General features: G+C 37.1%; 1 protein-coding gene and 1 long non-coding RNA gene across 2 annotated transcripts in view; one reads left to right on the top strand and one right to left on the bottom strand.

Moving 5' to 3' along the window:
• Nucleotides 1-12528, top strand: part of LOC124863347 (inactive phospholipase C-like protein 2) — an 85482-nt gene that overhangs the window by 58562 nt on the left and 14392 nt on the right. The window contains exons 3-4 of the mRNA XM_047357696.1: nt 372-575; nt 7036-7111. Coding sequence (XP_047213652.1) covers nt 372-575; nt 7036-7111 — 280 coding nt within the window. The remainder of the gene's footprint in view (nt 1-371; nt 576-7035; nt 7112-12528) is intronic.
• On the bottom strand, nt 7424-8470 carry LOC124863348. The gene is made up of 3 exons (XR_007037110.1): nt 8391-8470; nt 8208-8281; nt 7424-7561 (listed from the first exon to the last, which is right to left on the bottom strand). It is a non-coding gene; the product is annotated as an uncharacterized LOC124863348 (long non-coding RNA).

A 12528-nucleotide genomic window follows, 5' to 3' on the forward strand; every position in this document is an offset into this window, starting at 1 on the left:
TGTCTGGGATTTATTAACTGTATGTATTATTTTGGAATGTTTCAGAAATTCAGAAAAATAAAGGTGTTGTGTTTTATTAATAAAAAACATCAAAAAGTATAAATAGTAAATATAATTTAAACTCATTTTTAACAAACAAATTATGGTATTTTTATGTCATATAACTGTCTCCCTAACACTGTATGTAATAGATCAGTAGTTCAATGCAGAAACCAACTTACAAAAAGATGAAAATGCTGGTGCTGCACAGTAAAATATATTTAATACAAATATGCTTCACTAAATTGTACCTAATTATTATAGGACTGTTTTTGCTTGCTAATAACCAAATATGTCTTTAACTTTTGCATTTTAATTTATTTCTTCACTAGAATGCCATGGTGTCCTTTAAGGAGCTCTGTGGGCTGACTCCTGCCGCCAACATGAAGCAGTGCATCCTGACTGTATCTATGTGGCTGATAAACAGTGAACGATCACTGAAGGTGACAGTGGACCTGAGTGAGACCTACCCCATCATGGAAGCACACGGTCCTGTGCCTGAGCTTCTGCGCAAAGTGCTAAATGCCTATGACATGGTAAACTATCATGACAAACAGACTTTGCTAGATATAAAACTTCTGTCTCCCTTTATTATTCAAGAGGAAAACATTTAAAGGAAACAGAAATTAAGGTGTAAATTAAGGTATAAATTGATAATTTTCTATTAAGAAAGTATTCTGTTTTTTACCTTATTAGAAAGGTGACCTTTTTTATTTGAAATCCAAGGTTAACACAGAATTTACCTAGGAACATTGTTATGCACAATGAGGTCCACAAGTGATGTTTAGTGGATAACATTGATGTTTTTACTTAATCAAACTGATCAGAGTCCAGTTCTCCCTGGTGACTTTAAACAGTGAGAATGAGAATAAATAAAACCTATAAACTTCAAATTTCTTTGGACAAACCTTACCGTCCTGCAGAAAACAGTTGTAAAATGTGCCCTTAAAGGTGAGAGCTTGGTGACTGCTGTGTTTTTGTATGTATGTGAGTGTGTGTGCATATCCATGCAGGGTTCAGACTGCTACACACACCTGTGGAGCTATTGATTGTTTATGCCTCACTTCTTCCTCTAAACCTGACTAGAAGACCTTCCTTTTCATTTTAAAAGTAATTATATAAACTGAGAGCTTGGGTCCTAACCATCTAAATTGCAACTAGTTTCTGTTGTTACTGCGCGGGAATCTGATGCAAGCATGGACTGAGGTTTACCATGTACAGCAGAAAAAAACAGAGGAATGACTATGTAGTCTGAAGCATTCACATCTAACTTTGCTGTCTGAGCATCCTAAGAATTAAGTACAGCAGAAATAATAGCATTGGTTTTGTCTTTTTAAATCCCGTGAGGGAAGATTTTGTCTGCTGACGTGTTGAATGAGGATTTTATCCAAGAGGAACACATAACTTGTAGTGCTTTAAGGGTGACCACAAATAAAAATGTAGTCTTAATAGGCAAATGTTCTTTCAAAATTTAAAACTTGTTTTAACTTGTGACAACTAAAACAAGAAAAGTTTTTAAAGACAGCAGTTTTTATTAGAGATTGGCCACATAGAATACAGTCTAAATAAGCAAATGCCTGGTGAAAAATGTTATGCGATGACACAATGAATTTGCTAATTGATGCATTGTCATTATTTACAGTTAAAACCAAACCCTGTATAAAAAGACACATTTTTTTTAAATCAGACTAAACCTTTTCCCTTTTTAGGTCAGTTAAAGACCTATAGCTGAACCAACATAGGCTGAAAGGCCACTTAGCGATGAAGAAGCTATTATTCCAAAAGCAACATAAAAAGCAAGATTACAGTTTGCAACTAGGGGCAAATACCTTAGTTAATGACATATGACATGACATGTTCTGTGGACACTTTAAGAAAGTTTACAAACCTTTCCAAAAAAGTTTCTGATTATTCTGGCATTTAGCAGAGATGTACACTTAGTAATATGAACAGAACTAAAACAAAAAAAACTTAGTTTGATTTATTGTCAGACAGTAGGAAAAATTGGTTATGTGTCTTTTTATACAGTGTATGTGAACATCTGGTTTTACATATATATTTTACTAAATACTTTATTTCATAAAAGCAATTGTTCACATTGTTTATGTGCTGAACTTTAAACATTCATTTATTTAGTTTTATGTGTGCAAACTGATTTCAGAACATTCTGTTCATAAGGCATAGCACAACTACAGATCTGCAGTAAGACGTAGCGCTACAGGAGATCCTTCCTGCTCACAGCCATCAGCATCTACAACGGCTCTTTGAGGAAACCTTCATAATATGAGCTACAACAACATTTAATTTCCCTTTGGGATTAATAAAGTATTTTTGAATTGAATTGAATTGAATTGAACACTGCCTATGAAAAACTGGACAAAAAACTAAAATGCATTCTGGACATTTTTAAAGAGAGTCCTTGAAGTTGAGCTTTGAGTCACTGTGTGTTTTGTAGGACTGTTTGTAGGTGTTTAGCAAAATGTATTTTATTGGAATAAGACATTCAGAGTTTTACTAAGTAAAAGTGGTAACACAAAAGCGTAAAAACCAGAAAGTCTCCAATCAGTAATCAATCACCATCAACCTTTAGCCTAACCAGAGGCTGATTCTGCAATAAATTTTATATTTTTGACTTTTTGCAATTCTGCGATAAAATCCGCTCTTTCACATCTGAGCCATCTTCCTCTGCTAAACTCCTGTGCATGTGCACTGTGCACATGTAGGAGTCCACAGACTGCTCCACACACCAGACAGATTCACTTCTGCTTCTATTTTGATGTAAATATGCACAGTGTGTTTCACACTGAGTGGTGCACCATATGCTGATGCATAGGACAGCTCTGTGGGTATCACTCTTTAACATGAGTGACGTGCAGACTGTCATACATTGTTAGGTGTGCACAGTCTGTCAGCTTGATTTTGAGATAATTTTATTCATCTGTTATTTTGAAGAATACATTAAAGTTTGATGTTGCAGAATGAGAAAACTAACCCCACCGGTAAATAGTCGGTTTGATTTTTTTAATACTTGTTTGGGTTCATCCTGACTATATACCTGAGTCAGACCTACCCCACCATTAGGGCACATTAAATCAATATTTTTTAAAACATCACAATCAGCACACACAAATAAACGCAAACTTCTAAATGCATCTTACTTTATGACGCTATTGTAAATCAGTATTATAGTCTTAATCATTTTAATATCTGTTTAGGTAAAGACAAAGTGCAGGTAAATAAATAGCTTCGTATGCTGATTTTTAGGCATATGATTGAAACATTCACACAGCTGGATGAGTCAAAGCTACCAGACATGACATAAAACCACCTGCAGTAATTGACCTGTCAAGCTGTCAAGATGCAGCTGCTTATTGAGTAAAAGCGCTTTTCCTTCTGCTTCCTTTCTTAGAAGACCTCAGTATTTTTCACAAGTTGACATATGAGCAACGCAAATAGATTTGAAAGAGTCTAATATTAGTGATCACCTGCTGTTTTACACCTTTGCTTTTTTATTTATTTATTTTTTTGGAAGCTGGGGAAGTGAGTCTTTTGTAAGGTTGCAGCCTTTATGTTTCACTTGTGAACCGCACACACACACATTTCCACAAAGAGATCACTACTGCTTTTTAATGATTATTTTAGTTTTATCTTTAGCCTTTAAAGCAGTACATAAACAAACTGTTCAAATGACATACAACAAATGAGCTATATGAGCATTTTGGCAACCATAACAGCTGTTCAAAAAATATTTTAATAAACTGTCTGTCAAACAACATATTGTTAGTTGTTTCAAATCTCAGTTTGCTTCCCAGTATCAATCGTTTTATACAGTTTGTCTCAAAATATACACACAGTTTTAAACTTTATTTTACAATTTGTCAGGTTAGTACCACATCTCTTTATAATTGTGACTTGGATTGTTTCTTTACAAGTGTGGCTTGCATATGCAGGCAGTATGGCAGCATCATGCTATAGGGATGCTTTTTTTGCAGGCACAGTAAAGATGATCAGAGTTAATTAGAAGATGGGCTGGAATTAAACTCAGGATATTCCTGGAAGAAAACCTGTTGCAGTGGAGGTGTACCTTCCAGCAGGACAATAACACAAAACATATAGTCGGAGCTGCAAGGTATTGGTTTAGATCAAAATTCATGTGTCGGATTAAGTCTGTGGAAAAACTTGAAAGTGGATGTTTACAGATGTTCTCCATTTAATTAAAAATTAAAATGTTAATGCATCTGTGAAAAGCTGGTGTAATGACAACAAAAGACTTATAGCTGTAACTGCAGTGTAAGGTGGTCTACAAAGTGGTGGTCAGGGCGGCTGAATACAAATGCACACCACACTATATAGATATTTAACTTCAAGGCATTCACGTGAAAATAAAGCTTTTTTACGACACTGTATATTGTATTACAATGTGCTACAAGACTTCGCCTTTCAAAAGCGGAATTAACAACCTAAGGATCTAATAAATGGTTGTCTGTATCTTCATTCACATATGGTTTTTGTCTTTGATGATAGGGTCATGGTAGCTAAGTGCTCACTTCCTGCTGTCACACCCTTGCTCAAGAACAGAGGGCCCAGTCTATGTGCATGTGTGTGTATCTGTGCAGTGTGTGAAGCCTATGACTTCACTGCTGTGTGGCTTGCCAACTCCAGGCCATTTTCTGTTGAATATCAGTGTGAAGTCTTTAGTAACCCACATGTATGTTGTTGGCAGCGAACGTCACAATTTCTTGCAAAACAAGACATCAGTGCTAATATGTTTTCAGTGCTTAGGGCTGGCTGTCATGTTTTTATAGCTACACAGAAAATACATTTCTGCTTTTTCTAGTTTCCCAGATAATATATTGTATTAGAAAACATCAGGTAGCTGTAGTTAAAGAAATAGTCGTTGGACTAATCAGCATTCTTTTTAGGAAATAATTTTGTTTTGTGTTTCTGTCAAATTCAGAACAATGTTTGGGTTCCAGAAATACTCTTCTATATGCATGCATTTTATTGTGCCCACACTCATGGGGTTGGACAAATAGTCTTCATGTTTTGCATTTAAACAGTTTTGTCTCCAGTCATTTCTTCAGCAAGTGTGCTGTCTATTATGGGAACACTGCAGTTAAACCATCTCCCAGGAGAAGATTACTTTGAAAAAGACATGTACATGCATATACTCATCCAAACAGTATGGCAGTCCACTTTCTGTCTCCCACAGGAGAGTAAAACGTAATTATCCTGCCTCTTTGTGCTGGAGCTCTCCTCCAGCTGCTCCTGATCAGCCCTGTTAGATGATGTCTCAGCACCACATCAAACATAGTTTTGCTCTGATGTTAAATTTTGTCATGTTTACCTTCGTAGATGTGCTAGTACGTGTGGTCAGAATCTGACAAAATCAGTTGCATGTTTTGTTAACTTAAAAATGGTAATGATTGGGGAGTAAAAAATCACTCGGCAAGAACAACACCTCAATAATACGTTAAACGTATTTCATTATACTTTTCTAAATAGTGTGACAGGTAGGAATGGAATGAGCAAGTATGAGATTTTCATGGTGGGTTAACCTTCAGTAAAAATACCACAGATTCATGGTATTTACAAAATAATTTTTAAACAACTGTTACTTTTGTGTTTTTAATTCTAACAGTTACCCCTGCTGCTGCTTCTATAATAAAACATATTAATTATTAAATGTGCAAAAATACTATATATACAGTATATTTATTATTTTGATATAGACTTAAGAAAAATTTTGAATAAAACACTAACCAACTAAATTTATCAGCAGTTTTTAAGGGGACTTTTTTATTTTCTCAGTGTTATACTGTTTTGCTGATTTGCTGTTTGAAGAGTGACACGAGTTAATCAGCACAGGCTGCTAACCTGCATTAAGAAGCTTGCCAATAGCAGTTTTAAAACAGGGTTACCTGAATATGAGTGAAGGGTGGTGCCTCTTTAGTTTCCACACCCAGATTGGTTGTAGTTTGTTGCAACAGTAAATGTTGCCAAACAGCCAGATTTGTCTTTCTTGTAAGCAAGGGAAAATGTAGGAGTCTTATTTCAGCTGTTTGAATCCTGGCCTGAGGCCTTTCTGCACGGAGTTTTCGTGCTTTGCCCGTGGGTATTTTATGTATAAACCGCAGTCCAAAACATGACTCTTAGGTTAACTGATTGTTTTGAATTGCTATACTTAAACTAATTTCAATGTCATTCAAAAATAGCCAGAGGAAATACAAATTCACAGTTTTCAGATGGTGATTTCATTCATTGAGGGAAAAAAAGCTGTACGAAACCAAGTTTGCCATTAGTAAAATCGTGAATTACCTGTAATTAAACACATGTTTTTGGAGAGCCAAGTTCTGTTAAATTAGCCACAGCCAGGTTTGATTACTACGAGATTTCTTTTACTTAAAAGGAACGTGTATGACAATATGAAGTAGACTAAAACTTTTCAAAAAGCAACACATTATTGATCTAAAGAAATTGTAGACTAGATAAGACACAAAGGTATTGACATCTCATGTTAGAAAACCATTTCTAAGGCTATGGGACTCCCCCACACTGTTTACACACGGGCTAATCATGAATTTGTCTTTGGTTTCCTGACAAAAACACCGTACAGTCTCTGTTGCCTGTGCTGGAAATGAGCTAAGAATCATCTGCTTTTCTTAATTGCAATCTTAATGAAATATAATTACATTTTTTACAGTCTAATAAAAACATTGAAATGACAGCAAGCTTCTCCAGCATTAAGAATTAGAATCTGAGAGAGTTCAGCCCAAATCTTACATAAGCTCTGGCTAATGAGAAGATCAAATTGGAAATAATTTGTGTGAAATAACTAGCCCTTCTAGCATTTCATGTAGTCTTTTCCTCACATTACTTTTCTCTGGTTATTATCGTTATGTATACAGCTTGGCTGCGGCTCAGCTGAAGGGTTGTCTTGTAATGACATTCAGATGCACTGCAAATTAACTCTTTGTCCTTTTTTTTGTCTTCCAGATGATCCAAACCAGCAAAACTCTGATTGAGTCAGCTGATGTTGTTTACTCCAAGCTCACACAAGCGCAACGGGCAGGTATGTAGCATGAAAGTATTCAGCTCAATTTAAAAAAAATCCCTCACAAAGGGAAATTGAATATGTTTGAACATCTGCTTGAGTTGAGCAAAATCCTGAAAACTTTGTTATTTTTCATGAACTTAAAAAATTTGCTATGTTTATCTGCCACTGTGATAAGACTGACTCACTATTCAAGGACATGAATCAAATTTTCTCACTTACAGACATTTTTATTTTTTCTACATTGATATCATGAGAAAGCAACTTTTTATTCTCTTGCTATAAGATCCAGAGAGTGTGCCTCTTGCCTAGCAGACTAGGCATGACGTCCCTTACACCGCAACATCTCCGTCAAAATCAACAGCGGTGTCTGCTGTCAGTAGAAGTGGCCATCATCAGTGAGTCAGCACGGCGTAGTTATAGGCAGTGAGCAGGTGAAAACAATCAGCGAGCCACTCAGACAAAGGGCTGCAGGGGAGAAAAGACAGAAAGTGTAAACATCCTTTGAAAGTAGGAGAGAAATGAAAAAGTTTGACATTGTAGGCAGTGGGGGAGGAGGTATGGTAAAGGGAGGGAAAGGGCAGAGTTAAAGTAGCATTAATCAGTGCATCTTTGGGCAAAGATGAAACCCCACAGAGGACAAAAACCATAAAAACTATAAAGATCATTACAGAAACGGCTTCAAATCAGGAAATCCTTGTGGCTTGTCCTCACCAGCTTCTTTTGGATTCCGCTCTAATTCCTCCTCATTTGCCTGACTTCTAGCCCCAAATGGAAGCACATAGCTGGAACACTGACATCTTAATTTTGCATGTTCCTAACTCACATTGTGCTGCTACAGTCAACCAAAGAACTGCAGATCTTGGCCAGTTATATGCTTTGATAGAGCTGGTGTAAACCTGGCAAATTATATTTTATGCCCTTCCCCTGCTTATTGTTTTGTGTATAACAATTAGGGCTTAGTTACACATTTCAGCCCAATATCATGAATCAAGTGAGCAATTTTAAGGCTCCTATATGCCAAGATTTACTCCCTAGTGTTACACAAAAGGAGGCATATGCTTTTCTCCCTTTAACATAATAAGCTAACCTAATATTCATGCTGTCTAATTACCCAGGGATGTAGGCTGAATGCTGGGGCTTCAATCACAGAGCTGTACCCTGGCTCCATGGTTTCCCAGCCAAGAGCTGGAAGAATGTTCAAAGGCGATGATTTCAGAGTTAAGCAGACCTTAAACCCCACACAGCCACGCTCACAGCTGTTTCTATTACTCAATACTAATGCTTAGCTTCTTACCTCTGTCAGGTAAAAGAACCTGTATGCAACTATAAGACAATGAAACTAATGCTTCTAGTGCAACTAAGGGACAAATCTGGACATTCTTCTATTCAGAGCTGCAAGCTTTTTATGTAAGTGAGAAGAATGATACACCAAGGAAAGGGGGAGCAGCGACAGCCCTCAGGCGCCTCAGCAGCATGCCAAACATAACATTCACCCCATCGCCCACTCTCTCTGCTGTGCTGCTGGTTCAGACACACATGCCTCAAATCAAACTATTGCCTTTTCCAAATATTATGTCTATTTTACATCCCTTCAGTGTCTTTTTATTAGTGCTTTCAGACATTTGTTGCCAATTTGATAACAATAAATTTGGCAGGGAGATGGAAAGAAACAAAAAGCTTCCTTTTCTCTTGTATAATGCACATTAAGGAATGCTGAAAAGAACTGGGTTCCTACTTGCTCTAGAAAGTATGGAATTTTATTTAGGTATTTTCCATGTTTGGATAACTAAATAAAAAGAGTAAAGACAAATATCCATATGTATTTCTATTTTCATGTTTAATTTTTATAAACTTGCCATTGTAAAAAATATTTAACATGAATTCAAAGTAAAGTTTTGCATTTATACTTTTAAAGTAAGCTAAAGCCGACTGAGAACGTTTTAGAAAAGAAGACATTTTGGAATGGAAAACGTGTAGGAACCCCAAAAAGAAGCAAATGCCCCTAAATTTAGCGTTTTACAGGTCCTTCTCAAAATATTAGCATATTGTGATAAAGTTAATTATTTTCCATAATGTCATGATGAAAATTTAACATTCATATATTTTAGATTCATTGCACACTAACTGAAATATTTCAGGTCTTTTATTGTCTTAATACGGATGATTTTGACATACAGCTCATGAAAACCCAAAATTCATATCTCACAAAATTAGCATATTTCATCCGACCAATAAAAGAAAAGTGTTTTTAATACAAAAAACGTCAACCTTCAAATAATCATGTACAGTTATGCACTCAATACTTGGTCGGGAATCCTTTTGCAGAAATGACTGCTTCAATGCGGCGTGGCATGGAGGCAATCAGCCTGTGGCACTGCTGAGGTCTTATGGAGGCCCAGGATGCTTCGATAGCGGCCTTTAGCTCATCCAGAGTGTTGGGTCTTGAGTCTCTCAACGTTCTCTTCACAATATCCCACAGATTCTCTATGGGGTTCAGGTCAGGAGAGTTGGCAGGCCAATTGAGCACAGTGATACCATGGTCAGTAAACCATTTACCAGTGGTTTTGGCACTGTGAGCAGGTGCCAGGTCGTGCTGAAAAATGAAATCTTCATCTCCATAAAGCTTTTCAGCAGATGGAAGCATGAAGTGCTCCAAAATCTCCTGATAGCTAGCTGCATTGACCCTGCCCTTGATAAAACACAGTGGACCAACACCAGCAGCTGACACGGCACCCCAGACCATCACTGACTGTGGGTACTTGACACTGGACTTCTGGCATTTTGGCATTTCCTTCTCCCCAGTCTTCCTCCAGACTCTGGCACCTTGATTTCCGAATGACATGCAGAATTTGCTTTCATCCGAAAAAAGTACTTTGGACCACTGAGCAACAGTCCAGTGCTGCTTCTCTGTAGCCCAGGTCAGGCGCTTCTGCCGCTGTTTCTGGTTCAAAAGTGGCTTGACCTGGGGAATGCGGCACCTGTAGCCCATTTCCTGCACACGCCTGTGCACGGTGGCTCTGGATGTTTCTACTCCAGACTCAGTCCACTGCTTCCGCAGGTCCCCCAAGGTCTGGAATCGGCCCTTCTCCACAATCTTCCTCAGGGTCCGGTCACCTCTTCTCGTTGTGCAGCGTTTTCTGCCACACTTTTTCCTTCCCACAGACTTCCCACTGAGGTGCCTTGATACAGCACTCTGGGAACAGCCTATTCGTTCAGAAATTTCTTTCTGTGTCTTACCCTCTTGCTTGAGGGTGTCAATAGTGGCCTTCTGGACAGCAGTCAGGTCGGCAGTCTTACCCATGATTGGGGTTTTGAGTGATGAACCAGGCTGGGAGTTTTAAAGGCCTCAGGAATCTTTTGCAGGTGTTTAGAGTTAACTCGTTGATTCAGATGATTAGGTTCATAGCTCGTTTAGAGACCCTTTTAATGATATGCTAATTTTGTGAGATAGGAATTTTGGGTTTTCATGAGCTGGATGCCAAAATCATCCTTATTAAGACAATAAAAGACCTGAAATATTTCAGTTAATGTGCAATGAATCTAAAATATATGAATGTTAAATTTTCATCATGACATTATGGAAAATAATGAACTTTATCACAATATGCTAATATTTTGAGAAGGACCTGTATAAACCGAAACCGACTGTTGTTGCCATTTCTTTAACACTTCGGCTCTCAGCTTGCTCTTCCTGCTCTCTATTCACATCTTTTCTTATTGAATCTATAAATAAATCTGCAGTAAATGGCAAGATGATTTCAATTAACTTACCTAACAGAAAATATGAAAAAATCAGGCTTCAGAAGAGCTAAAATAATGCGCTTTGGGTAACTAAAACTGCTCTGAACTGTTATAAAGAAATAGTTGATGAAACACTTAGGCTCCTTTAATTTAGTTTTTGTTTTAATAACAGTTATTAGAACTAATAAAATGCAAAACACATTTACCTTTTTGCACTCATGCTACAGCTTAACTCACTCTTTAACTGAGGTTTTTCCTCATCTATGACATTTCTGTTTTATTTAGCCTGTGTTTCAGTAGATTATAGTAATTTCTGTTCGTCCTAAAATCTGATTATCCAGAGATAGTATTGTGTTGAACCCCATCCATAAGTATTTGTAATGAAAGTATTGTAACAAGTATTGAAAGATCTTTTTAGAAACTCTCATAAAGCATATGTACAGACTGACAGCATTAGGACATACTGGTTGAACACAGAAAGCGAAGCAGAGAGAGGGATATGAAGAGACGGTGGATTTGCATGGAATGGAGGGTTTTGTCTGTATGATCATTCAAGACGACTAAGGTATAATTTAGGTTTAATGGCTGTGTGAGAAACAAAAAATGGGGCTAATAGAAGATACCCTGTCAGTATTAGGAGGACAATGTGGCGATGGGGTGGGATTTGTTTAGTTTTTCCTACTAATCAAAACCTACCAGGCTTTCGCCCTTCGCATTGCTCATCGACTACATGCTATTGTGACAAAGCCACAATCACAAACGATGGCTGTGCTGTAAAATAATGAAATCTCACTCAACTGTCACCTCTTATTTTTTTTTTTATAATACCAGGGCAATATGCAAGATTAGAACCAACAGCTTGGAACAGGTTTGGATTTGTTTTCCCTGTCCTGCAGCATCTTCCATTTTCTTCCTGTGCTCAGTTTATGCACAGTCATTGTTGCAGCTAATCAGTTTAATTTGAGCAGTGAAGCTTATGTGTTGATGAGGATGGAGAGGTGCTAGATGATTCCCCTGTGGGCCTTATTGGTGGCTCACCATCACGCACAAGGATAATGGGCAACCAGGAAAACAGCTGCGATGCACACTCTGGCACCTCCAGATGCTACCACCGTGTTTTTTGTGTCCACTCTGTACACAGGCTCTGTGTTGGCACCGATATCAGATATCTTTATGTGGCAACTCCAATTCACTCTTCTTTTTAATAAGTAATCATGTCTTTACTTTGCAGTGTTTATGTTTTTTAAAGCATTTAATTGGTTTTTGTTGAAGAAATTAATGAGCACATGCACATCAAAATAAATTACACACAATTTATTTAGAGATCTATATTCTAATACAGTACCTTGCAAAACATTTCATACCTTTTGTGGAGTTGTTACAGTCTTGAAAGATCTGAAAAGGAAGTTAATTTGTTTTTATTATTTTTCAGGTGTGGGGTAGAATGGAAAAATGCTGGATTTTCCAGACTTTTTTTCTTCCTTCATTTCTTAAAGGAAAAACATCTAATAATATATAGTAGATTTACCTTGATTGGCATTTTCTTTTATTTCTACATCATTGATTTTAACATTTTACCCAACAGTATTTTGGATATTAATTTATTGATTACAGGCACACCTGTTTCACTTCTTCTTTACACTCTAGGCAACTTTAAATTCACGCTGAACTGGACCTGATGTCCTGGGTCT

The sequence above is a fragment of the Girardinichthys multiradiatus genome, chromosome X (genome assembly GCF_021462225.1).
Source record: "Girardinichthys multiradiatus isolate DD_20200921_A chromosome X, DD_fGirMul_XY1, whole genome shotgun sequence".
NCBI lineage: Eukaryota > Metazoa > Chordata > Actinopteri > Cyprinodontiformes > Goodeidae > Girardinichthys > Girardinichthys multiradiatus.